Here is a 27,377-nt window from a genome sequence, read left to right as displayed (position 1 = left end):
ATGGATAGCCATTTTTTAACATTTTTTTAGCTTTTTTGGCTAAATCTAGTGGTTTTTGGTGAAACAATTCTGGCAATAAGAGTTTATTTATCTGCTTTAAAGGTGAGTACTTTGTTCAGTTTTCGAGTTGAAAATCATTTTGTTTTTCGAGATTACTTTCCCTGAAATAATCAAAATTATAAATGAAAACAAATATATTCCCATAATGTCTTGCCGAAATTTACAGGAACAAGAAAATGCGCAATTTACTTAATTTATCTGCTTTTTATTGAACTGTTTTAATAAAGTAACCGCGAAAATGTCAACTCGAAAAGCGAACATAGTAATTACCAAAAACAATAGAAAAGGAAGATTGGAAAATGGGCGACGTCATACCAAATGTTGCATTTACGGTGTTCGATACATACACGTTCGTTCATTTTTAATTTGCAATATTTTTTGTTAAAAACTCACAAATGATGTTAAATTTTGTGTAAATAATAATGAGAAACTTTGGACCGATTGTTCTACGTCATTCCCTGATATAAATTTCTTTTTATTCTTAGTTTAATTTGTGGAACAAAAAATCATAAACGACACGTTTGCATCGAACGCCGTCAATGGTTTGATACCCTCTGCTGCCATTTTCCCATCTTCATCTTCCATTGTTTTTGGTACTTACTATCCATTTTAAGGAATACAAACTTTGTGAAAATTTGCTTTGCAACAAAAATGTATAAAATGTCGATATTAGTGGCTAAACTCGAACTTAGTCCTTTCGAAATTCATATGTTGTTTTTAGGCGTTATAAAGCTCCGGAACAAATCTACTTTAACACAAGTGCTTAAAAAAATTTTTGTTGGGGGAAGAAGAGTGTAGGACATAGTCTCAAATTAAGAAAAAGAGAAAACATAGACCGTTGGGCTCAGTGCTGCCGCTAGTGAAAAATTGAGTGAAGTAGATTTTGGAAAGAAGTGGAGTAGATTGAATAAAATTGAAGTAGCATACATTTTTGAAAATAAAGCAATAGAATTCATTTTATTATACCCTCCACCATAGGATGGGGTTATATTAACTTTGTCATTCCGTTTGTAACACATCGAAATATTGCTCTAAGACCCCATAAAGTATATATATTCTGGGTCATGGTGAAATTCTGAGTCGATCTGAGCATGTCCGTCCGCCCGTCCGTCTGTTGAAATCACGCTAACTTCCGAACGAAAGAAGCTATTGACTTGAAACTTGGCACAAGTAGTTATAATTGATGTAGGTCGGATGGTATTGCAAATAGGCCATATCGGTCCACTTTTACGTATAGCCCCCATATAAACGGACTCCCAAATTTGGCTTGCGGGGACTCTAAGAAAAGCAAATTTCATCCGATCCAGATGAAATTTGGTACATGGTGTAAGTATATGTTCTCTAACAACTATGCAAAAATTGGTCCACATCGGTTAATAATTCAATGATTAAAACCGCTATGTTCATCGTAATTAAAGGAATAGGAAAAACAATTAGGTAATATGGGGAAAAATTTAAAAATTTGAAGCAGGACAAAAAGTGAAGCAGATTTTTGGAAGAAGGAGTGACGAAGTAAATTTTGTGAAAATGAAGCAAAATACTTCGATTGAAGTAGTAGCGGCAGCACTGGTTGGGCTTGGTGGTAAGAAAATTTGTGAACTTTAAGCTTGTGAAATTTATTTATTAAATATTTTTGTGCACTTATATGTATATATTTTTAGTTGTTGGGAAAAGTCTTCCCAAAGCAAAAAACAAAAAAAAACAAAAATGTACAATTTCGAAGTTTCACTTAGGAAAGAAACTTTTTTTTCGAGATCGCACCTAATTATTTGTCAAATACTATTATTCTCGTACTTGTGGGTCCAAAGTCTCCTCTAGAATTTATTAAATCGGAATGTGTTATAGGTACGTTATCCACAGCTGTAGATTGGAACAGTTTCTGCAGAGAAGTTGCCATAATCGGGTCTTTTCAAACCCATTTGCAAATTGGCGGAGGCGGCATCTTTGTAGAAATTGATGAGTCTAACATAGGGAAACGGAAATACCACAGACGACATCGAGTGGAAGGACAGTGGGTGTTCGGAGGAGTGGAGAGGATGAGCGGTAAATGTTTTATCGTCCCTGTGGAAAAAAGGGGCCGCGATACTCTACTTCCAATAATAAAGGAATACATTCTTCCGGGAACAATCATTGTTTCGGATTGTTGGAAGGTAATTTTTGCGAGAAAAAAGTAAGAAACAACTTATTATAAAAAAATTTATGTTATTTAAGGCGTATGATACACTGGAAAACGAAGACTATATTCACTACAAAGTTACCCATTCGGTTACTACTCAGATGAAAATACTCATCAACACTCAAACACAATTGAAGGGCTCTGGAGACATCTGAAAAGGTCCATTCCCAATTACAATAGAAGAAAAAGCTTCTTCAATGGCTGTATTCAAAAATTCATAGTCATAAGGTGGTGCAGAGCAAATCAATTGAATAGGTTTGATGAGTTTTTTAAGTTTGCGGGTGGACTTTATAACCCAACAAATGAAAATAACGCAACCGAAATACAAGAATTGGCCGCTAATTACCCTTTAGAAGAAGAGTCTGGTGATTCCGACTCTTCTTTGGAGGAAGATCAAGAAGAAGAACAATTAGGAAATGTATATGCTGAAGACCCTCTAAATTAATGAATTCTTTATATTTTTTGTTGTTATTGAAGTTTTTTGTTTTTTTTTTTATTTAATTTTGTTATGTAAATAGCATTTTTTTCTTGAAAAGTTAGTTCTATTTTTATCAATTCGATTTCTTTCTATTTTTTTAAATTTTGTTATGTAAATGGTACTTTTTATCTTGAACAGTTAATGTGATATTGTTGTGTTCTCTTATTTTTGTAGTAGTAAATGGACTATTGAACTGAATTAAATAAAAACGTAAAGAATTGTTTTATTATAAAAAAGCGCCGAAGGGGGAAAAATCGCGCAATTTTTTGAAAAAAAAAATTCATTATTGTTAGGAAGTGGAAGAAGGATGAAATGTAATATTTGGTAAAGGAAAGCGCGACAGGCGAATTTTTTTTCAAAAAAAATCGCGCGATTTTTTTAAATTCTTTTCAATTTTTGGTTTTTCTCGTTAATGACTTTCTATATAAAAATCTCTTTACGAAATTCGCAATGTACTTGAAATTAGCTTTAATACGAGTACCATATTGCTTATATGAGTAAGGGTAAACATTTTGAACGCCCCGGGACCCCTCCGGGTCCATGCTTATGAAGTTTTGTATATGTATTCTAAATATACACTTTATTACCTACTATTTCGATACCATGTGTTACTTTTAGGAAGATTATATGCGTTGGGTACTAAATCCAATATAAATAATAATGAAAACTTTAGGGTCCCATAACTCCGAAAATAGATCTTGCCGCCAAAAAATGGTATATGACATTTTGTGTTTAGAATCGAAAAGACTACACGCTGGCAAAAAATTGGACAAATCGGAGCACTTGTACTAAAGTAGATTTAAGCCAAAGCTCCTGATTTTGCATGAGTAGTGAATATTTTTCGGTTTCTAAAAACTGGAGTGTTGGAAGTACAATGCTTCTTTGGTGGAGCAGCATCACTAGTCGTTATGTTGTCGTTTCTAATAACAGACCTGTTAACACAGCTCTCATGGAATTCGTAGGATAATGTGTATGTGTGTTACATTTAAAATAGCCTTTAGCTCTGTGCGAAGCACAGCCGACCGTAGCCGAGTGAGTAGAGTGTGCGCTTATAAAGTCAATTATCGTGAGTTCGACACCGCTTTCAGGAGAAATTTTATAAGGGTAAAATTAATTTGTAATAACAATAAATTCTATGTCAACATACATTAAGCAATTAGGGAAAATAATTAAAAACAAAAACAATAAATCTAAAAATAGCAATTTTTTTCCAAGACCTTCTAAGACAACTTATTTAGAAGGCCTTATTTAAGGTAACTTTTCCTCCTAATAAGATCACGCCTTATATAAGCAATATATACACCCAGAAAAAAGTGCCTTCGGAACTAAAGGAAAAAATGTTCATCAATTTAGTTTAACCAATTTCCATTAAGTTAAATTTTTGTTTAAAATAATAAAATTTACTTGCTTCAGTAAAAAAATTGTGTTGTTATGTACTATACGGAGAGATTGTTAAAAAATAATATGGTAAAATGGTATAATAAATAAAAAATAAAATGTATAAAATATTTGTTATTTAAATCGAAAAAAATAAATATATTAAACATAAATAACAAACAATAAGTCTATCAATGTTCGTGATGGTGTATAAAGAAAGAAACCACCAGCAGAATAACAACATTCGTCTTCATTTTGGAATCGTCAATTATCAGGTAATATTCAGTGACGCTATCCTTTTGTGAAAAAATTGGTTTATGATTTTTTATATTTGTAGGTTTTGAAATTATTAAAGGAGAACAAAATCGTTGCCCAGCGACTTATTAAAAGTGGAAGGTACAAGAAGAAGAAAAAATACGTTTTACAGTTGATAACATTACATGGAAATTGGAAATATTGGAGTAATAAACCCATATTTCAAGGTCAGCCAATGCTGTAGAATCTCAATAAATATATTTAACAGGTTGGTTGCTAAGTCCCCGGTCTAACAAAGAAAAACACATTTTTTTTTTCAAAATTCGTTTTTATTATTCAACATAGTTCCTTTCAAGAGCGATACAATAATTATAACGACCTTCCAATGTTTTGATACCATTTTGGTAGTACTCCTTCGGTTTTGCCTCAAAATAGGCCTCAGTTTCGGCGATCAGACCTTTTTGAGGTCTGAGAACAAGAAAAAGTCGCTGGGGGCCAGATCTGGAGAATACGGTGGGTGGGGAAGCAATTCGAAGCCCAATTCATGAATTTTTGCCATCGTTCTCAATGACTTGTGGCACGGTGCGTTGTCTTGGTGGAACAACACTTTTTTCTTCTTCATATGGGGCCGTTTTGCCGCGATTTCGACCTTCAAACGCTCCAGTAACGCCATATAATAGTCACTGTTGATGGTTTTTCCCTTCTCAAGATAATCGATAAAGATTATTCCATGCGCATCCCAAAAAACAGACGCCATTACTTTTCCAGCGAACTTTTGAGTCTTTCCACGCTTCGGAGACGGTTCACCGCTCGCTGTCCACTCCGCCGACTGTCGATTGGACTCAGGAGTGTAGTGATGGAGCCATGTTTCATCCATTGTCACATATCGACTGAAAAACTCGGGTGTATTACGAGTCAACAGCTGCAAACACCGCTCAGAATCATCAACACGTTGTTGTTTTTGGTCAAATGTGAGCTAGCGTGGTACCCATTTTGCACAGAGCTTCCGCATATCCAAATATTGATGAATGATATGACCAACACGTTCCTTTGATATCTTTAAGGCCTCTGCTATCTCGATCAACTTCATTTTACGGTCATTCAAAATCATTTTGTGGGTTTTTTTAATGTTTTCGTCTTTCGGGCGTCCACTGCGTTCACCGTCCTCATATCACCACGCTTGAATTATGCATACCAATCAATTATTGTTGATTTACTGGGGCAGAGTCTGGAAACTCATTATCAAGCCAAGTTTGTGCTTCCACCGTATTTTTCCCCTTCAGAAAACAGTATTTTATCAAAACACGAAATTCCTTTTTTTTTTCATTTTTTTCACAATAACAAAAGTTGCTTCACAAAAGACGCTCTATCTCACAAACTAATTGACTTACAGACGTCCAATTTTGACACGAATCATTTGAAGGTTGGTACTATATAAAAATAATATGCATTTAATACTAGCGACGCCATCTATTTGTCAGACCGGGGACTTATCAGCCAACCTGTTAATATACTAATAAAACATGTCTTTTATTGAAGAAAAAATTGTCTGTTCTAATTTTGAATTAAAATGTTTACCACAAATATGTAAGATTTGTCCAAATGAATGAAAAAAGTTCAATAAAATCATTCCATACAGCCAGAAAAAAGTGACCCCTTCTTTAAGTTAAAATGAACTCATTGTGAAGAAAGTTGAACTTCGTATAGCGCCAAAGACATTTTTATTTGTTTGAACGATGTGATTTTCGTAGAAATTAGGTAGAATGCATTCCATATATTAGTTAACATTTTCCTATATTTATGTACCACTATACTACAGAACGAAAAAAATTAACTCAAATAAATTCATATACACCCAGAAAAAAGTGTCTTCAAAAATAAAGGAAAAAATGTTTATCAATTTAGTTTAGCCATTTTATTTCCATTCAGTTAAATTTTTGTGTGAAATAATGAAATGTACTTGTTTCAGTAAAAAAAATCCTAAACTGAAAGCAGTTAGGAATAGTTCTTTTTTCTGTGTACTTTGAAATAAATTAATTTAAAAATTAAAATTGAACTGCATTCGGGTTTCATCGACTTTATTTTACTGTCACTTTTCTGTTGTATTAACTTTCAAAGCACAAAATATATCCCATCGGCTAGTCTATACCTTTAAATATTTGTCAAAGTTTGAAAAATATAAGCACATCGCCAGTAAAATTTTTGGATTTTAATTTATATTTTAAAATTATTGGAAAAGAATTAGGAACTTTCACTGTTAAACATGAACTTTGTATCCACATTTTCTATGAACGGAAAACATCTATATTTTTGAAAATTCAATTGCAATTGCTTAGAATTTATTGCTCTCGACATGAGCCATATCAAATTAAGTAAATATGTTCGAAAAAACTGAATTTTCTTAAGGTCAAAAACTTATGGATACACATTCGAATATACACCCAAAAAAAGTGAACCCACCGTGGAAGAAAATGTAGGTTTATTTTAGAAAATTTTAACTAAAATAGTTTTCTAATTGTTATAAATAAGGTAATACTTTTTGTCAAACTGAAGGAATTTTTTAAAAATAATTAATTTTTTCTGTTGTTTAAGAAAATGTCATATGTTGAAAAAAAAATTGGATTTAAAAATTGTTAAAATGTCTTTAGCGCTGTACGAAGTTCAAGACAGGCACAATTTTAGCTAAATTTACTCATTTGAGAGACTTATGAAATAGCAGAACTTTGCTTAAATTGAGCAAAGTTCTGCTATTTTAGGAAAATATTAAGTAGTAAAATTGTGCACCATATTTGTATACAACTTTTTTTCTTATTTTTAGTTTACGTCATTAAAGTTAGAAAAAAATTATTCAAATAAGGAACATTTACTCATATTGTGCAAAATTTAACTAAAATCAACTAATCTTCATGAACTAAAATAAAGTTCAGTTGGCATTAGAGCCCCCTTTTTTCTGGGTGTAGTTTTGATTGCCACTGTGATCTATATGTGAATATTCAGACACCTGAAGAGTATATTTCGACTCATCTAAGTTTTGTTTAAACAGCTTGAATAGAGTATCTGGAATTGTCGTTTTTATTGCCCACACTTTAACTTAGTATACATTTTAATTTAATTTCATTTGTTCAATAATCTCCTAAAATCCAATTACTAACTATGTTACTTTTATATATTTTCTTTATATTTAGTTTTCGCCTATTTCTAGTACATTCCACACCCATTGTGGGCGGTAAACCAGTTGTAAGAAAGAATAGTTGGGGTGAATAAAAGCAAATATTTTGAATAATATAATTAATTTCATATTTTTCTTAATTTTTCTTCAAGATATATTGAAATATCCATACATTGTGTCATTGCAAGAGAAATGTGTTACGTCGGAGAATGGTGAGGAGTATCACTTTAAACATTTTTGCGGCGGTACTCTATTGAACAGTAATTGGATTCTTTCAGCTGGTCATTGTTTGTGGTACAAGTAAGTAGTATTATTGGGGTTTAAAAAAAATATTGTAATCCTGCGTAGAAGAGAACTCGGTATTTGTCTTTATGTTATCAAATTCAATACAAACTATTTATTTAATTGTTTGTTTATCTCTGAAAACAATGATTGCGTCCAGACTTTCCCTAACTCATTTGTCCTTGTTTTGGGGTATACTGAGCATGCCATAAAAGGCAACAAAATTTATATAAATTTAAAAAGTATTTAACTGAGTTAGGGCTTCATCACCTGCACCGAAATAATTCGTAAAATGGACGAAAAATTTCGTTAAAAGAACGAAATTTGTCATTGTTTTACAACAAAGAAAGTTTCATCAAAAGGTGAGTATTAAGTTCGAGTTTAGCCGCCAAAATCTTAAGTTTTTCACTAAAGTGAAAACTAAATCAATAAAAAAGCATAAAATTACACATATTTGTTGCAGATTTCTTTATAACCTGGTGGAGAATAACCCAAAGCAAATTTTCACAAAGTTTGTATTCCTTAAAATGGATTATTAAAGAAAAGTAATCGTGAAAAAATGACGATTTTAGCGGCTAAAGGTAAGTACTATGTTCGCTTTTCGAGTTGAAATTTTCGCGGTTACTTTATTAAAACAGTTCAATATAAAGCAGATAAATTAACTCAATTGCTGCACATTTTCTTGTTCCTCTAAATTTCGGCAGACATTACGGGAATATGTTTGTTTTCATTTATAATTTTGATTATTTCAGGAAAAGTAATCGCGAAAATAAAGTGTTTTTCAACTCGAAAACCGAACATAGTACTCACCTTAAACTCGAACTTAATACCCACCTAAAAGAACAAAATGTTACTTTCTTTTAACGAAATTTGTTCTTCATGGTTGTATGAACAACTTTTTATGAAAAGGTTTCGTACTTTGTATGAAAAAGTTTCGTACATTTTATGAAAAGGTTTCGTACTTTCGTATTTTTTATGAAAAATGTAATGTATTTCTTGTTAGAAAAAAATAAAAAACAAAACAAAGTCCAATTAGTTGTAGTAATAAGTATGAAAATTTTCATCACTACTTTAAACCTTAACTTTTTATAATTTTCTGTTTGGTTGCCTCACTTTTATTCAACACTTCCTATAATCCAAATGAGAAGTACCATCGAAAAAATAAACTCAAGACAATTTCATATAACAAACGGAAATTTTACAATTTACATTAAACTTCTTCGTAATTTCAACGAAAATGTTTGGTACTTTTATGAGGAAAAACGTAGAATATTTCGTAAATTATTCATAAATTCGTAAAAAGTTCTTCACATAAATCATGAAATGTGAGTGATACATATTCGACTGTAGCTGAATACCCTATTTAGTGAAAATCCATTTTAACGAACGTATAAATTCTTTCAACGAATGGTTGAAAAAATGCTCGATTTTACGAAAAGTATTTAAAAAATAAGAAAATAAACAACAAATAAAACTTTACTTATCTTAATTGCAATGGAGTAATGTATAAAAAAGTAATGAGTCGAAAATGAATTTCTTTTGAAAAAAGCAGCAATATTACTTGATTATAAAAACGATTTAAATATTTCCGAAATTTTTAAAAATACGGAATATGCCCATTTCTAATATACATATTTGAAAGTCAAAAAAAAAAAAATATCGAATATAGAGAGAAGAACAGAGAGAAGAGTTGGATAGGAAGACACTCGTGCATAAAAGGACAATTTTTTGGTAAAATTAAAGTTTGCATTGAAATACTTAAAATTATTATTAGTTTTTTTCTCATATTGATTAGATTTCCGTTCGAAAGCCGAGCTTCCACTGTATCATACATTTATGATTTGTATATCCACCACCATAGAAAAGTGATGAGGGTATAATAAGTTTATCATTTCGTTTGTAACACATCGAAATATCGATTTCCGGCTTTATAAAAAAATTCTAAGACGATGTTATCACGTGCGTCTGTTGTAATCGCGCTACAGCCGTCAATTATTACATTTGGGACAGATTCTTTTTTGTCTTCAAGTAGGTCAAGTTTGAAGATGGTGTTGAACTCCGTTCCACAACTGTTTTTAGTTTATTATTAACTTTTTGAAAATTTTGAATAATGTTTGAATATTTGAATTTAACGAAAATAATTGAATTGCCAATACATAATATGAATTATTGTTATCGATACTTGAATTCAACCTTTATGCGATAACCCTAAAGCTTTTACTCAAAATGAATTTAATTGTTGTAAATTCTAAACCATAATGTCTGACTGACACTTCGTTTGATATACAACTTCACTTGTGCTTCGTCATTGCCCTTGGTAAGCTGCCGTCATCCTGAATAAAGCCATACTTTTGAAATCTTAAACTTACACTTTGCCTTTTGCTTTCTTCTCTTTTCGTTACAACAAAAATCTTTACATTTCCGAGAGTTAATCTTTATCTACAGTCCACTAAAGGAAACATCTCACGGATTTGTACATGATCCTTCGAACCGTCAAGGAACTGGGAAGAATCTTATAATCTTGGATTACGTCCACTGTCTTGGAAAAGCGTTTGCATTTAACTTGGGATTACGTCCTCCACATTACACAAACCGCAGACTTGCCTATCCATTTTTTCATATTCTCAAAATCATTATGGACAAAAGGTACGTGAAATTTATTATATTGTGAACGTTTGAGAATATCAGTGTTTGGCTTATGATTTAGTGGCAACGCAACGGTAGAATAACTTTGTGATCTGAATAATTATTTTTTACATGACTTATGGTTCTGATCTCGAAACTTTAACCAGAAAGCACATAGTCAGAAATTCTTCTTACAAGTGATCGATGTTAATTGTAACACAGATTGTTGTTACAGAATGCAAATTTGAACTCTGTTAAATTCTTTGCAAAAGAAGCAAAAAGCTGTTTAACATTAACCACTGTAAATTGTAAAAAGTTTGCTTTACGAGCAACTCTAACATAAATTCCCTTACATACTTACCCTTACATACTTACCCACGGTTTATGTTTACGACATTCGTGGATACTTACCTTCAACATATTTAACATTCGTACCAGAAATATTTGCAACATTTACAATTGTGTATATAGTTTACGAAACCGCAACATTTGTTTGCAACATTTTAAGATACTTACCTTGATATGCAAACCTAACATACTTACCTATGCTATCCACACTGCAGCCCTAACATACTTACCCATGTTATCCACACTCAACCACAAAACGCGTTAACAGCCATATTCAACAAAACATCCATCTTCAACGTTATATGTAATCTCAGTCACTCTCCGATATAATTTTCAACATTCATAGAAATTTTCTGTTTGTCCGCTGACAAACATCGAATTAGCATACATACAGCGATACATACACTACCATATGCTTTGATACATACTCTACACACATAAGTGAATTCTCTTAAGTTACCAGTTACAAAAATTCTCTCGAAAGCTGACTGCGCAGCCAAAATTAAAACGACAGTCAGAATATTAACATTACTCTCTTATTTTGAAGCACATTGCACATGCCACCAATCAATACGTCAGATGATTTGTCTTGTTCTCGGATTCATAGTTGCCACATACTTACCGATTTTTTGGCACAACTGGATGCTAATTGAGGCATAATATATTTATTCTTTATAAGCTAATTGTGTATAGAAGACAGCCAACATTTAAAAAATTAATTTTGAAAATTTAATTTTGCATTCGTCTAAAAATTGTTGGTGAATGTAAAATATTATAAATTAAAAGTTAATATCGAACTCATATTGCGATCCCGACTTCATAATACAAATCATAGAATGTGGCAAGCGATAGGGCATCTCTGCTTTCGTCGGAAAAGAAAATAGAGAGAGAGTTAGAGTGTCAAAGCCGGTAGAGTGTCATTTGAATAAGAATTTCTTGGAGTGAACAAGCAAAGTTGAAGAGCGAAAAAAAAAGAATTTAGTAAAAAGTCAAAAGTATAAACTGAGGATAAATATTTAAATGTTGTACTAACTTGAAAAATTGAGAAAGTTTGGAGACAAAATTAAGTATTGTATGTGGAAGAATTGCTTTGCTAATTTGGATTGCCTATTGATTGATGATTGGATGGTTGAATTGACTATGAATGTGGACGAAATTTCTATTGCCTGATATATTGGTGAAGAAGGTGGATGATTTGGTGTGGTTTTCTAACGGTGCTTGGGTGGCAAGAATATTCCTAATTGCTTGTGGGTTGATACATCATCGTGGCGGCAAGGGAACATCAATACGTACATTGGTGAGTGGATGTTGATATGTTGATACGTAGGTAGGGTTGCCAACAAGTTATCATAAATCAATAACACAAATGGAAAAACGCTTAAATGAAAATCTTGCAAAATTGTAAAGATTTTGAGACAACAATATTCTTTTGATACAAAGAATCAACCCAATGTAGTTACCATAATTAAAGTGGTTTATATTTTGGGAATATTAATTTTTAAAATTTTAATAATTTTTACTTGATAATACACAATTGAATTATACACGGAAAGAAATTGAAGATTATATGGAAAATTATATGAGAAATTGTACTAAAAATTTTATGGAAAATTATATGAAATTTATATGCAAATTATAACACTGAAAAAAAATTTCAAAAGAAAATTATATAGAAAACATAAAATTTTATTATATACTGAAAAATATATCTAAGAAAACTATTTGGAGTCTGGCTTTCAATTGATAGAGATTGGAGGCAAATATATATACATATGTATGTATATATATATACAGTTGGCTGAAATTTCCCTGGGATCCGGGAAAATTGCTCTACATACAAATTTTTTTCTAATTTTGTGTTTGTACACGGGGAATATTTGAAAACATTTTTCAATAATTTTACTAACGTTTGTACCAAAGGTCATCAGATAGGAGTATATCCTATCCGATTTCATATTGGCATATGCAATTTATACAGAGAATACTTACCTATGAGTGAAAATAGAAATTCGTAATACTTACCTTAAAGGAAAAATAACACTTACCTTTGAAATTTAGGACACTGGAAGAAAAAATACTTACCTACACTCGGAGAAAAAGTGACTTTATATTTCACTAAAACTTTATTTTAGTTCATGGAGTTTGTAAGAAGTTTCCTTTACTCTAAGTTTCCTTAACGTTCGTTAAATGAACTAAGAGACGTGAGAAAATTACACACAAATTAAGAATTACTTAATGCGTATTTCTCACAAAATAGTACATTATTTATTTGAGTTTGTAATTTTTACTGCAAATACGATCATCGTAAACTTCGTGTGTCACTAAAGGCATTCTTGCAAGTTGCAATTATCAAATTTTTTCATTCGAGCTACAGAATTTTCTTCGAAAAGTGAAAATTGAATTTGTCGAAAAATATATACTTATTTGTGATATCGACAAGTTGCCAGCGTTTTATACTGTTTAGTAGGAATTTTCTAAAAATATTCAGAGTTTTCTGAAAGTAACCGAAAGTGTTCTTCTTGGTGGATTCATTGGGTTGTCAGTGTGTAAAGAAAATATATGCCTATAATACGAAATACCTACATATGAAAGTGAGAATATAGCACATCAAAATTGAGGCTACTTACTTGCCTGAAATTGCTATTCTTAATTTTAAGAATGAATTTTGTATTTCTTTGAATTCGGGTGTTGGTTTACACAGAAAGAAAAGTGAACTGGATTTTTCCTTATCGTGGCAATAAAGATTGGATAAAAGTAAAGATTAACATCATTGTTATTATCGTTACTATATTAACTACGCTGTAGTTTATACAATCCAAGAGAGGTGTACGAAATTTTTTCCAGCTTGAGTTAGCATTTTCTTTAATTGCACGTACGTTGATTTATGCCCACGTTTATTCAACAATTGTTGGACATACCTGGAATAAAGAATTTCATACATGAAATTTTGAGAATTGACTAATGCAACATTATTTTTTTTTACGATAAGGAGAAGTTCAGTTAGCACCAGTTTATCGACTTTTTTCTGCATATTGCAACCCTTGGAATTTATTGAGTATATTTTGGCAATTTTCATTTATTAAGTCAATTGGATATTTATTTACGAGTTTCGTACTTTGAATCTTTGGAATTGCCATTGGTCACTACAAGTTGACGTTACCAAATTTATTTGCAGCACAAAAGGAGGAAAGTTGTGCTCGATCTCCTTGGTATTTTTTGTATTTATTACTCATTTGAATAAGGCGAATGTTTGATCGCTATTGTCCAAGTTCGTGGATAAAATTGTCATAGCCCAAAAGCATTTGGAGGAGGTAATAGCTACGCGACGATACACATACACATTGTTGGATTTGGCGACATTTGGGAAAGTGGTTTGAGCTTTTGCACAAAGCTGTTAAGATACATTTTGAATTATATTTTGTGGAAGTCCACTTTCAATTGATTTTGGGCACAGTCTGAATTTACGAGTAAAAGTTTTAAAAGAAATCTTGATTATCTCACCTGATTGAAGCTTTCGTACAAACTTTTAATGGATTCTTATGATCACATTTGTGGTTAAAGTTGCTTTGAGGGAAAATACATATCAATACAAAGTTATATGCTGACTTCTAAGAGATTCTCTAGCGAGAAAATTCAACTTTGTTAGATTTCACTGTTCTTTTTTTCTTTTGGCTCTCTTTGTCGGCGTAAATCACTTGTGGATTTGATGTTCAACCCTCAACGAATTTTAGTTATGAACTGACTCAATTGAGTTTGATGGAACTGTAGTATGCTTTTTGTTTATTGTGATCATAGCATATGATTGGAGAATTTGACATTACGATATATTTTTCACGATTTGCCACAACACTATATTACACTGTGAATATTTTCATGAATTCTATTCGACGCTCACAGTTTTCTGGATATTATATAGTTGATATTGAGGAAATTACTTGTGAAGTGGTTCACTGTTGGATTTTATACTGCTATCTTATTTGAAATTGCTCTTGTGGAGTTTAAACTTATATATGAATTAATTTATTTATCTGAAATTAAGTATTACTTATTCCTATATGCAAATTAACTTTGCGTGTGAAACTTTGATGGGTTTGCTGAATTTTTGATACAAGTTTACTTATACTGTATACTTATACTTTACTGGAAATTTTGTTAATATATTGCTCTCGTGGAGTTAAAAGTTTTTAATAGTACAATTACTCTGTCTTACCTTAATTTAACATTTTTAGAGGTAAATATCAAGTAAATTTCTTGTCGTTTAAATCCTTTTTTGGGTTATAAAACGCGGTTATTTCAAGCTACTGGCACATCTTTGGAATTGAGTCTGCACATTCATATTACATATTGACTTTGAGTCTTGGAACTTTGTTTTTTTTTATTTACTGCAAAAATACTGAACCCCAATTACTTGTTTACGATTTGTAATGGCTTCACAAAAGTTCATATTTTTTTCGGACCAAGTCGTCACTTATTGCGCCAACTTCAGTGCTATTGATACTTCTGAGCACAGACTTTCAAGTCTGCAAGTTGATCTTGAAGACTTAGAACGGCGTTGGCAGACTCTCACTCAGGTATACGAGACAGAGATGGTTACTGATAGCGCTAAGGCGGAGAAAGAGTCAATACACGCGAAGTTTAATGAGTCTATAAGGGCTTATAAGAAATGCAAAGCTGATATGCTGGACTTGATTGAAATAGAAAAAAGAGCGATGGAGCGATCTGCGCGTCCTCAAGAAATACTTGGGACCACATCGCAGGAGGTGACTGGGTATTCTTTGAAAGTCCCTCCATGCGATACTGAAATGTTTGGTGGTGGATATGACAAATGGCCCAGTTTTCGAGACATGTTCTCAGCCATTTATGTCAATCACCCAAAATTGTCTCCGGCACAAAAGTTATTTCACTTAAGGGCAAAGACTCGTGGGGAGGCTAATCAGATTGTAAAACAATTCGCATTAACTGATGACAACTTTCACTTAGCTTGGGAATCCCTACGTCAACGTTACGAAAATAAGCGCATACTTATTAATCATCAGCTCAGGAAAATATTTGAAACTGAGCGCGTAACTTCGGAAAAAGGAAAAGCTCTACGAAACTTGCAGTACACTATAAACAATTGTCTTTCTATATTGAAAACTTACAATATATCGGTCATGTCGTGGGATCCATTCTTAGTTTTCTGGGTTTCATCAAAACTTCCGGATGAAACTTTGACAGCCTGGGAAAATTCGTTAAGCGATCACAAGGAAATGCCATCTTGGGAGCAATTGGACGACTTTATTTCAAAAAGATTAAATATGTTGGAATCTATTTCTGACATGAGGAAGCCTTCAAATAATACAAATGTGACTCAGAAAACTCAGACTTATCACACGAAAACTGATTCCAAAGTCCGATCTTGTAAAGCTTGCAAACTTAATCATTCTTTGAGAGCCTGTCTTAAATTCAAAACTTGGTCTCTTGCACAAAGGCGAAAGTTCGTCAGGGACAACAAAGTATGCATAAATTGTTTGTGTTACGGCCACACTGCGCAAAATTGTCAAAGCGAAAATGTTTGTCAGAAATGTCACCAGAAACATCATACACTTTTACATCCAGATTCTGTTCAAGAGCTACAAAGTAGTCCGCCACCTGAAGTCACGACATTTCATACGGAAACTGCATATGATAATCAACCTTCGACATCAGCTGCTGCTTATGGAAATTCAGTTTCACATGTTCAATCTAACTTTACTAGTTCTGCAGATTCTACTATTTTGCCAACGGCGTTAATCTATTTAGAACACTTAGGAACTAATTTAACAATACGGGCTTTTATTGATCAAGGATCCCAAGAATCTTTTATTTCAAGCAGACTTGTAAAGCGATACTTAATACCGACCAAGAAGTCATTTACTACCATTTCAGGATTAGGGGGTACTCTTCTTGAGAATTCTTCGAAACTTTGTCATCTGATTTTAAAATCTCGAAAATCTGATTTCAAAATTCGTACAACTGCGTTAGTTATTTCAAATATGAATCACTTAATGCCCTCTTACCCAACCCAGATCTCTAACTGGTCAGATTTGGAAAATATTGACTTAGCTGATCCCTACTTTTACAAACCCGCGCAAATAGACATGTTATTAGGTAGCGACATTCTTCCATTCATCTTGAAATCGGGTGTGCGAAGAAATATATCTGGAAGTCTTCTTGCACAAGAAACTGAATTTGGTTGGATTTTGAGTGGCCCTCCAAAAACTAGATCTACTCAAGTGTTTGCGAATTTTGTGACTTGTACTGATTCACTTAATAATGAAATTAGAAAATTTTGGGAACTTGAAGAAGTTCCAACTTCAAAGAATTTGTCTGAAACTGACATGTGGTGTGAAGATTTTTATCGGAAAACTACTGTTCGCCAATCTGACGGGAGATATCAAGTTAGATTACCCTTTCGTCAGGATCTACCCAAAGACTTAGCTCTAGGACCTTCAAGACGAGCTGCCCTCGGTCAATATCTTCATATGGAAAAGAACTTGAAAAAATCGCCTCAACTTGCTGCAGAATACACTGCTGTTTTATCTGAATATTTAACACTTGACCACATGGAGATAACGTCTTCCTCAGAAATCTGTCGTGACTCTGCATATTTTTCCTTTTATCTTCCTCATCACGCAGTCGTAAAACCTGAAAGGTCATCTACAAAAGTACGTGTGGTATTTAACGCCTCGAAGAAAACTTCGACGGGAGTCGCATTGAATGATATTCTGCATACTGGACCGATACTACAAAATGAACTGATGAATGTTGTACTACGCTGGCGTTTCTTCCGATACGTGTTTAATGGCGATATTCAGAAAATGTATCGCCAAATTTATGTTCATCAGGATGATAGACAATATCAGTGCATTTTATTCCGGGAAAATTCGACCGAAGGGATCAAAGACTTTTGCTTGAAGACTGTTACTTTTGGAGTAAACTGTGCTCCATACTTGGCTATTCGCACACTTTTACAACTAGCCGAAGAAGAAAAAACTACTCATCCCACAGCTTCACATATTTTACGAAACCAAACATATGTTGACGATATTCTTTCTGGGGGACATTCATTAACTGAGACCAAGGCTTACTTGTTAGAACTTATAGATTTACTTAATTCTGCTGGGTTTCCACTCAAAAAGCTTACGGCTAATCACCCACATATTCTTCGCAATGTGCCCCCGGAAGATCTTCTAAATGAAGATTTCTTGAAACTTGAAGATACCAGCGAAACAAAAACATTAGGCATTCGGTGGAATGCCATGTCAGATTCTTTTTTCTATGTCGTTTCAAATATTGCTCTTCCTACCTCACCGATGACGAAAAGGAAAATATTATCTATTGTGGCAAAGATATTCGATCCCGCTGGTTGGTTGGCGCCGATTATAGTTGTAGCAAAGATGCTTTTACAACAACTTTGGCTTGATGGAACTGATTGGGATGAGGAAGTCAAGCCTCACTCTTTTCAAAAATGGAATTCTTTCATTTCCAATTTTTCTGACATTGAGTATATCCGAATACCTCGTTGGATTTATTACGCACCCGACAGGCGTATTCAAATTCACGGATTTTGCGATGCTTCCGAAAAAGCATACTGCGCATGTATATATATCCGCATTATATCACCTGAGAACTGTATAACATCAAACTTACTTGTTTCAAAAACTAAGGTGGCACCTTTGAAAACAGTGAGCTTACCCAGGTTAGAATTGTGCGGCGCGGCACTACTGTCTAGACTTTTGAAATCAATATCCCAAAATATGACTTTTCCTGTTACCGGTGTTTATCTTTGGTGCGACTCAACTATTACTTTGGCCTGGTTAGATAAACCGCCTTTCCATTGGAAAACTTTTGTCGCAAATAAGATTTCAGAAATTTTGGATAATGTGGGAAATGTAACTTGGCGATATGTTCCAACTACTGAAAACCCAGCCGATATTGGAACGCGAGGCTGTACTGCGGCAGAACTGAAAAATAATCATCTCTGGTGGCATGGACCAAAGTGGTTGGTACAACCTTCAGAATGTTGGCCAAAGTCTAAAACATTTCAGGAGCCAGAACTTGAGCGAAAAACTGTTAACTTCCAAATCGAGACACATATGGAAGACTTACTTGAAAGATTCTCTTCCTTCAGCCGAGCTCTACGAGTTGTGTGTTTTATGTATAGATTTATAAGGAAATGTCAAAAGCGGAATTCTGACTCATTTGGGGATAAATATATTACTTCAGCGGAAATTAGAACTGTCAAATTTCAATTAATTAGGCTGGCACAACTTAAATTTTTTCATGCGGAATATCATGCATTGGAAAATAAACAACCCATATCTTCTAAGAGCAAACTTCTGACTCTGAACCCGTTTTTAGATGAACGAAACTTACTTAGGGTAAATGGTCGTTTAGCGAATTCGGATCTTCCATATAACGAGAAGTATCCGATCATTCTGCCAGAACATTCTCACTTTTTTAAATTGCTTTTAACTTTTACCCACAAAATTCTTTTACATGCCGAACATCAAGGTATGTTACGGGCAATACGAGCTGAATTCTATGTGATACGTTTGAAGAACTCTGTCCGATCTTGTATTCGAAATTGCCGTACTTGCACAATATATAAACAGCGCATTCGAAATCAGATAATGGCTGCATTGCCTGAAGAGCGTTGTACTTTTTCACTGCCCTTTACCAACACGGGTTTGGATTTTGCCGGCCCATTCGATTTGAAAACTTCGAAATTACGAAACGCGAAACTTCATAAAGGTTATGCCGCTGTTTTCATTTGTTTATCAACTCGAGCTGTGCATCTGGAGGCGTGCTCCGAGTTGACTACTGAAGCTTTCTTAGCCACATTTGATCGATTTGTAGGGAGACGTGGTTTACCTAATAAAGTATTCTCTGATAATGGGACCAATTTTGTTGGTGCCAGCAAAGCACTCTCTCGAGAATATCGAAACTTTATACAATCTTCTGAGAAAGGTCTAGTTGACAAATACAATATTCACGGGTTCACTTGGCACTTTATTCCACCACATGCACCACACATGGGTGGACTATGGGAAGCTGCTGTCAAAAGCATGAAATCCCACCTTCGAAAAGCCGCAGGCAATATTAAATTTACTTATGAAGAATTCTCTACTTTACTAGTTAGAATAGAAAGTGTACTGAATTCTAGGCCCTTGTCTCCTATAAGCGAAGACCCTTCGGAAATTACTGCTTTAACACCTGGACATTTTCTTAGAGGGTCCGCATTGATTGCTGCACCAGAACAATGTACTGATAACTTGACTTTAATAAATCGATGGCAAAGATTGAAAACGATCCAATTTAATTTCGCAAAGAGATGGAAGAACGAGTACATCTCCAACTTGCAGAAGAGATATAAATGGAAGACAGAACAGCAAAATCTTAAAGAAGACGACTTAGTCATTATTAAAGACGATAACTTGCCACCGACTGAATGGAGTTTGGGACGTGTTATTAAGGTATTTCGAGGTCCTGACTCAAAGGTCCGCGTTGCTGAGCTTAAGACACAATCTGGTACGCTTTTGCGTCCAATAGTTAAACTGTGTATTCTACCCGTTGCCAACTAAATTTCATAATTTTTATTCTCAAGTTCACAACTTAATAAATTTACGTTACAGTACCACATTTAGTCAGCCGAAATGCCGTATCTGCCACAACCGTCACATTTTAAAAGACTGCCCCGAATTTCAACGGATGAACGTCCATGAGCGAAGAAAACACATGAAAGAACATCGCTTTTGTTTTAAATGCCTCTGTGCTTCCCACACACGCGAATGGTGCAGATCCCGAAAAACTTGCGTGGTATGTAACTATAACAACCACACAATGCTCCATGTCGATGATCATATGAGAAGAAACGGACGACGAGACAATAAACCACATCATGAGAGTGTCAAAAAAAATCATCGAACAGCCACTGCATTAACTCGTACTACTGGCAAACGTTCTCCACCGAAAGTACACGAAAGATTGAGCCAAAGACCAAAGAGGCATATTTTCCTGCCGACTGCGCTAGCTAGAGGTTTGTCACCGAATGGACCCACGAAAGTACGGTTAATGCTAAACTCAGCCGGTTTGCAAACCTTTGTACTTAAGTCATTGGTACAGCGGCTTAATCTACGTACAACCCGAAAGAACCATAGCGAATTTTGTACTTTGAGTTTGCAGTCCTACTATGATCCAGCAGCAAAAATTCAAATAACTGGAATAGTGAAAACCCAATTTAATATGGCACTACCGGAAGCGACATCTGAGAAAAAACTCCAAACGGTTTACAACCATCTGCCTAACTTGGCAGATCCACACTTTTTTAAACCAACTGACATAGAACTTGTAGTTGGAAACGATCAGTTGTCAAAGATCTTGTTGGCTGGCCTCATTTAGACATCGTCCTCAATGCCCATCGCCCAAAGTTCTGTGTTTGGATGGATAATATCTGGAGCCTGTTCTTATTGAATTGCATTGCTGCAAGGGGGGCGGCATGTTGAACTCCGTTCCACAACTGTTTTTAGTTTATTATTAACTTTTTGAAAATTTTGAATAATGTTTGAATATTTGAATTTAACGAAAATAATTGAATTGCCAATACATAATATGAATTATTGTTATCGATACTTGAATTCAACCTTTATGCGATAACCCTAAAGCTTTTACTCAAAATGAATTTAATTGTTGTAAATTCTAAACCATAATGTCTGACTGACACTTCGTTTGATATACAACTTCACTTGTGCTTCGTCATTGCCCTTGGTAAGCTGCCGTCATCCTGAATAAAGCCATACTTTTGAAATCTTAAACTTACACTTTGCCTTTTGCTTTCTTCTCTTTTCGTTACAACAAAAATCTTTACATTTCCGAGAGTTAATCTTTATCTACAGTCCACTAAAGGAAACATCTCACGGATTTGTACAGATGGACTATCTCGGTCCAAGTTTTGATATATCCTCCATCAAACCGACTCTCCGAATTGGGGCCTTGAGCATCTAGACACCACAATATTTATCCGATTTGGCTACAGGAATTTTATGTCCAAAACTCGAGCCAAAAGTAATCTGTCAAAATTTGAGAAAATTGTACCACAAATTACCAAAAATGACGTCAAAATTTTATGTCTATAGAAAATTTTGTTTAAATTATATTTCTATCGAAAATTTTGTCCAAATTTTATTTCTATCGAAAATTTTATCAAAATGTTATTTCTTTTTTATTTTTGAACGCCTCTTAGTTGGTGAAGAATGTTTTGCAAAATCTAACATACCATCAAGAATTCTTCCAATCTACCAAACAGTAAAAAACTACCATTTTTTTTTATAAGAATTCTACCAACAGTAGCAACCGTGCTAGACATCCCAATTATTATACGATTTACAATTTACCTGAAATTCAGGTATTTTAGGTCCGTAAATAGGAGTTGCGAATATGTTGTGAATCGGTCAATGTTATGACCGTCTAGCCAGCTCAATTTTTATACGATTTGCCTGTATTTCAAAATCCTTTTTATAAGTCCATAAATAGGTGTATCGGTCCATTTTTGATATACACCCAAAGAAATTTGTCAGTAGAAACAGCTTGTAAGTATGTATATTACACTGCAAAAATACCCCAAAAACTACTTTTGGTTCTTAAATATGCTTTGGGGAAAAATTTATTACCTAAAAATTTTATAATTTGTTGTTCGTTAGACACTAAAGTACAACAATATAACAGCAGCCATCAACTACTGCTTTTAGCAATTTTTTTTATTTTGAGTATATGTATATACGCTCATAGAAAAAAATCTGCTAAAACCAGCAGTCGATGTCTGCTGTTATATTTTGTACTTCAGGACCAAATGAACATCAATTTATAACATTTTTAGGTTATAATTTTTTCCCAAAGCATATTTAAGAACCAAAAGAAGTTTTTTGTATATTTTTGCACTGTAATATACTTACAAGCTCCTATAAACGATCAGCAAACATTTTGTTTGCTATTATGTCTCAATTCGATAAATATTTAGATTTTCGGCCATGATTAGGATAGCTCCTAAGTTGGTTAGGTTGGCTCCTAAGTTAATATTTATATTTGTTTTAGCCAAAATAAAACATGTTTTAGTGTAATCGAGCTTCAAAAATAGCAGGAAATGTTTGCTATTTCAGCAAACAGTGACTGCTGTCCATTTTTCAGCAGACTTTCTGCTGTTTTAGCAGACTTTTCTGCTGTCCCTACAAACAAATTTCTTTGGGTGTATGTTTGCTTGGAGGAGTATCTGTTAACAAATCCACCTAAATGTCTATATATTTTAAAGTAACGCGCTACGAAGAAGAGTTTTCATAGGAAACTGTTACATTTGATTCATGGTGGTGGGTGTTTAACTTAAGGCCTTATATACTTGTTTTAACCACAATAATACTACATACTTGCTTTCAGGAAAATAGAAACTGTATTTGCCATTATCGGCCATGAAAATTTAACAAATATCTTGCCAGACGAACGTATGCCCGTAGAAAGATTTGAATTTATATCTTTTCAACCGTAAGTAATATTCTGTCAACTGCACATTAAAACACTACGAGTGGGACAAAAATGTATTACATTAATATTTCTTCTGTTTGTTCACACAGTGTTGCCAGTTTGGTTTCCTCCCCCCCAAATTTAGGGGGATTTTTAAGGGTTAACATTTATTTGGGGGTAAAAAAATATTGTAGACCTTATATAGTGGAGCAGTTCCCAACCAAATTCGGAAAAATTCTGGCATCAATTGTGAAAAAAAAGATGCAGGAAGTCAACCAGAGTTTCTATATATAAGCCAATATATAGTTTTCAAAGGGCATTTTTAATATTTGACACAATTAAAAAGTCGTATTTTAACTTAGTAGCTGAAAGCATTTTAAGAGTTAAATTTTCATTTAATTATTGGTATTATAATTTCTCGCCTACAATTTTGCCGAATAATTTTAATTTTTGTTTATCTTTTATTTCTATTATTTATACTTTATAACCCTTTTTTATTAATTTGATTTAAAAGATTTATACATTGAATTATTTTGTTTTGCATGCCTTCCTCAGGGATGAAATTTTAGAAAAACGAAATTCCCTTTTGTTATAAAGAGCAAATAAACCCGAAGTTGTGACAAGTGTTGTAATGATTTATCTAATGATTTTTGTTTATTTCAAAAAAAAATTTTAGTATTAAAAGAAAATTTAGTTTGTCTAAAATTTCTTTCCTCAGAAAAGAAAACACTTCTTTCAGTATATATATTTGAGTTAAAATTAATTTTTAAAGCGTATCACAACAGGATTTTTCATGAAATTTGAGACCCCATTTTGTAATATTTACATTCTTCAATTTTTTGGGTGTTTTTGCAAAAAGTCTAGACCAATTTAGGGGTTTTTTAAGATTTGGGCGGAAGAATCAAAATTCACCTGGCAACACTGTGTTCACATAAAATCGTTTGCAACTAAAGGTGAGTACTATGTTCGGTTTTCGAGTTGAAAATCATTTATTTTCGCGATTACTTTTCCTGAAATAATCAAAATTATAAATGAAAACAAACATATTCCCATAATGTCTTGCCGAAATTTAGAGGAACAAGAAACTGCGCATCAATTGATTTAATTTATCTGCTTTATATTGAACTGTTTTAATAGAGTAACCGCGAAAATTTCAACTCGAAAAGCGAACGTAGTACTTACCTTTAGGGACGGTATTAAATTCGTGTTTCACAGGTTATGTTTGGGTTTGCAATGTTATTGTTAGTTTGAAATTCCAATTTTGGATTCCACTAGTGAAGCATTAGCACCGAAATTTATTTCTTGGCATAAATAAATTAAAACAGTGTATCATATTTTCTTGGTATTCGGCCGATCTGTCGTCATTTTTGTCTTGTACTCCGAACAGAAATAGTTATAAAGTTACCCTATGGTGCAGAGAAATACAATTTTCGAATAAAACCTTTTCCCTAATTCATCTCTTTTAAATGTTAGAGAAAGTTTGCAAAATGATATTGCATTGGTGCGTTTAAAACACTCCTATATTCCACCCATCCTGGTTCCCAATAAGGATATATATGGGAAATTACCTCTTTATGGGATGAAGGCATATCGGAAAAGTAAGTAATAGCGATAAATTTCGTCAAAAAAAAAAGAGCAATAACTATTGATATACCCAAAATATCGTTAAAGGTCCTTGTAAAATAATAGGATTTGGAGCAAAACATCATGCTGGGCAATCTCAGGAAAATCTTGAAGAAGGTGAAGTTTACGTTATAAGCAATAAGAAATGTCGCCTTCTATTGGGTTATGTTTGGGCACCCCAAAGAGGAGGTAATACTGTGTGTGCTTTAGGTCATGGCCAAGATACTTGTCAGGTGAGTGTTAATTAAAAATATTGCGAAAACCAGCCTAAAAATTTTACATTAAAAAGGGAGACTCTGGTGGACCGTTGATATGTAAATATGATGATGTCGAATATATTTATGGCATAGTTTCACATGGTTTAACTTGTGGACTTAAGGATATACCCAGTGTGTATACAGTAACTGGTCCTTACATGGAGTGGATTAGTTTGGTAATAGGTGATTAACATACAAATATAATTGATGCAATTTAATAGTAACAATTTATACTAAATGGTCATATAAAAGCTAAATGTTAATCAAATAAATGTTTGTACTTATCTGAATAATTTTACAAATCTAAATATAAATAGTAAGAATATTTACTATAACTTAAACAAATGAAATGGGAGAAAAGGAAAACTATATGCTACATATAACGACTATTGTGACAATACTACAAAATATTTAATAAAAATTACTCTGTATGAAACTATAATAATTCACATAAACCGTCCATTTAGTACATCCTAAACGTCGCCATTTCGACAAATATACAAGTTTTGCGTTATTTAAAGGCCGGCACTAAATACGTTTTTCACAAGTGAAAATAAAAATGTTTACGCTTACTTTTGTTACTTTAAGAAAAGAAAATTTGTGGAACTAATGGTGTCTGTTCTGGTACACACATGTATCGCTTTCGTGAGATGTCACACTTATGAGGTGTTCTGGATCACACTTCACATCGCCACAGACCTGAAAAATGTTTATGTCGAATGTACAGCTATTGTATGCAAAGTTGGAAGATTTTTAAAAAGTTGAAAGATTTAAAAAAACCATCTAAAATTTGAACAAATGCGCATTCACTGTAATTTTACCGGAAAAATAACTTTAGTTTAAAGTTTGTCTATGCAAATAAAATGCATTGACGAAACAATCAGCTGTTTACATATTTCGATCACAAGTCTGAGAAATAGATTCTCACGTGTGAGTCAGAACAACTAAAATTTTGAAAGGTGTGAATAATATGTTTTTGTGTGGTGTACAGTGCGGTGAGACCCAGAACAGGCATGAATATTTTGGACCATTTTCTCTAAGTTAGGTTTCGCAAAGAAAAGCCACTTCTTGGTTGCTATTTTGTACTTGCAATTTTGCACAATTTAATCACGAAACAACTTAGTACCCGCCTTAATATAAAACAATGACATCTTAGAAAGTCATGTTAGAAATGTTTAATTAATTTTTGCAATGTTCTCCAACAATTGCATTTCTAACAGCCAATTTCTCATATCCGAAGCGAACGCTTTCGTTCGACTGAAAAACCAAAAACAGCTGATTTTTCTTTATAAATTCAGCTGTTTTGGGCATCCTAGTCGAACGAAAGCATTCGTTTCGGATATGAGAAATTGGATGTAAGTGTGTAAACACAATCACTGTAGGTGGTTGGAAATACCCGACGGCTAGCAACTTTCAATAGCCCATATAGCATATACAGTGGAACCTCTTAAAATTTAAACGTCCCACTACAATTGTCCACTTTTAAAAGGACAATGGTGTCCGGTTTACATAATTTCCTAGTTTGAGAGGTTTCACTGTATGTTATGTTTTAAATGTAACTTAATTAGATAAAAAATTGGTTAGAATTTCATTGCCATATCCACGTTTTACATTAGGGCTGTTTTCTTTTAACACTGGATGCAGCATTTGTATGGGCTATAATCGCAGCAGTACATATTTATAACTATTTGAGCATTTCATACATTAAAAATTTAAGATTTCACTTGTTTTCTGTGATTGTTTTTAAACAGCTGATGACAGTGTTGCATATTTTTTGGAGATGTCCTGGATAAACGAGTACTCTGTTTTCTTTTAGTCCGTGACTGCTTGGGACTGGATACCCTACAGTGCAAAAAGAAAACAGCCCTATTAGCTTTCTCGTAAAAAAGGGATCAACTTTGTATCGTGTTTTTTTTAAAGCTTTTGTCTGTCGACGAAAAAGAGTTGCCATTGTTTACAACAAAAACCCGCAAAATTTGTCAATGGGAACGGTTTATGCGATACTATCATACGAAACTATTTAATTTTTGCTGGTTCTTCTTCGCAGTCTGTATTGGAGGTTGTCTCCGAGGGCACTTCTTCAACACGATCAGCTAATTTACCGGTACCGGTTTCGGGCAGAAGCAAAGTTAGCAGCGATGCAATTAATAGACCGCAACCACATATTGTTGTTGGTATGTACCAGGCCAAAGGTCC

General features: G+C 33.4%; 3 protein-coding genes across 7 annotated transcripts in view; 2 read left to right on the top strand and 1 right to left on the bottom strand.

Annotated features, from left to right (window-relative positions):
- The first annotated feature begins 810 nt into the window (after positions 1–810).
- On the top strand, positions 811–25,495 carry LOC142223341 (venom peptide isomerase heavy chain). 5 transcript variants are annotated; one of them, XM_075293238.1, is made up of 7 exons: positions 7,445–7,602; positions 7,668–7,815; positions 10,243–10,443; positions 23,218–23,322; positions 24,775–24,899; positions 24,973–25,157; positions 25,214–25,495. In XM_075293238.1, exons 1-7 carry the CDS (start codon positions 7,500–7,502, stop codon positions 25,370–25,372), a joined length of 1,026 nt encoding a protein of 341 aa, XP_075149353.1. In that variant the 5' UTR covers positions 7,445–7,499; the 3' UTR covers positions 25,373–25,495. The 5 variants fall into 5 exon arrangements, with proteins under 5 accessions (XP_075149344.1, XP_075149335.1, XP_075149327.1 ...); XM_075293243.1 differs by lacking the exon at positions 10,243–10,443; XM_075293229.1 differs by lacking the exons at positions 7,445–7,602; positions 23,218–23,322; positions 24,775–24,899; positions 24,973–25,157; positions 25,214–25,495 and adding exons at positions 811–1,386; positions 1,479–1,642; positions 20,427–21,609.
- LOC142223366 (uncharacterized) overlaps positions 11,479–27,377 on the top strand; it is a 111,149-nt gene continuing 95,250 nt past the window's right edge. The window contains exon 1 of the mRNA XM_075293260.1: positions 11,479–12,067. The gene's annotated coding sequence lies outside the window, so the exon portion shown is untranslated. The remainder of the gene's footprint in view (positions 12,068–27,377) is intronic.
- LOC142236440 (uncharacterized) overlaps positions 25,232–27,377 on the bottom strand; it is a 54,728-nt gene continuing 52,582 nt past the window's right edge. The window contains exon 14 of the mRNA XM_075307670.1: positions 25,232–27,377. Coding sequence (XP_075163785.1) covers positions 27,198–27,377 — 180 coding nt within the window. The 3' untranslated portion in view covers positions 25,232–27,197.

Source organism: Haematobia irritans, chromosome 1 (genome assembly GCF_050003625.1).
Source record: "Haematobia irritans isolate KBUSLIRL chromosome 1, ASM5000362v1, whole genome shotgun sequence".
Lineage (NCBI taxonomy): Eukaryota > Metazoa > Arthropoda > Insecta > Diptera > Muscidae > Haematobia > Haematobia irritans.
This window is presented reverse-complemented; position numbering and strand designations above follow the sequence as displayed.

Coding starts and splice junctions, on each gene's coding strand:
- LOC142223341 (XM_075293212.1), top strand. CDS start 7,500: ATGTTACTTTTATATATTTTCTTTATATTTAGTTTTCGCCTATTTCTA. Junction 7,603..7,667: donor TGTAAGAAAGAATAGTTGGG/GTGAATAAAAGC, acceptor TTTTTCTTCAAG/ATATATTGAAATATCCATAC. Junction 10,444..20,426: donor AAAATCATTATGGACAAAAG/GTACGTGAAATT, acceptor TTTACGTTACAG/TACCACATTTAGTCAGCCGA.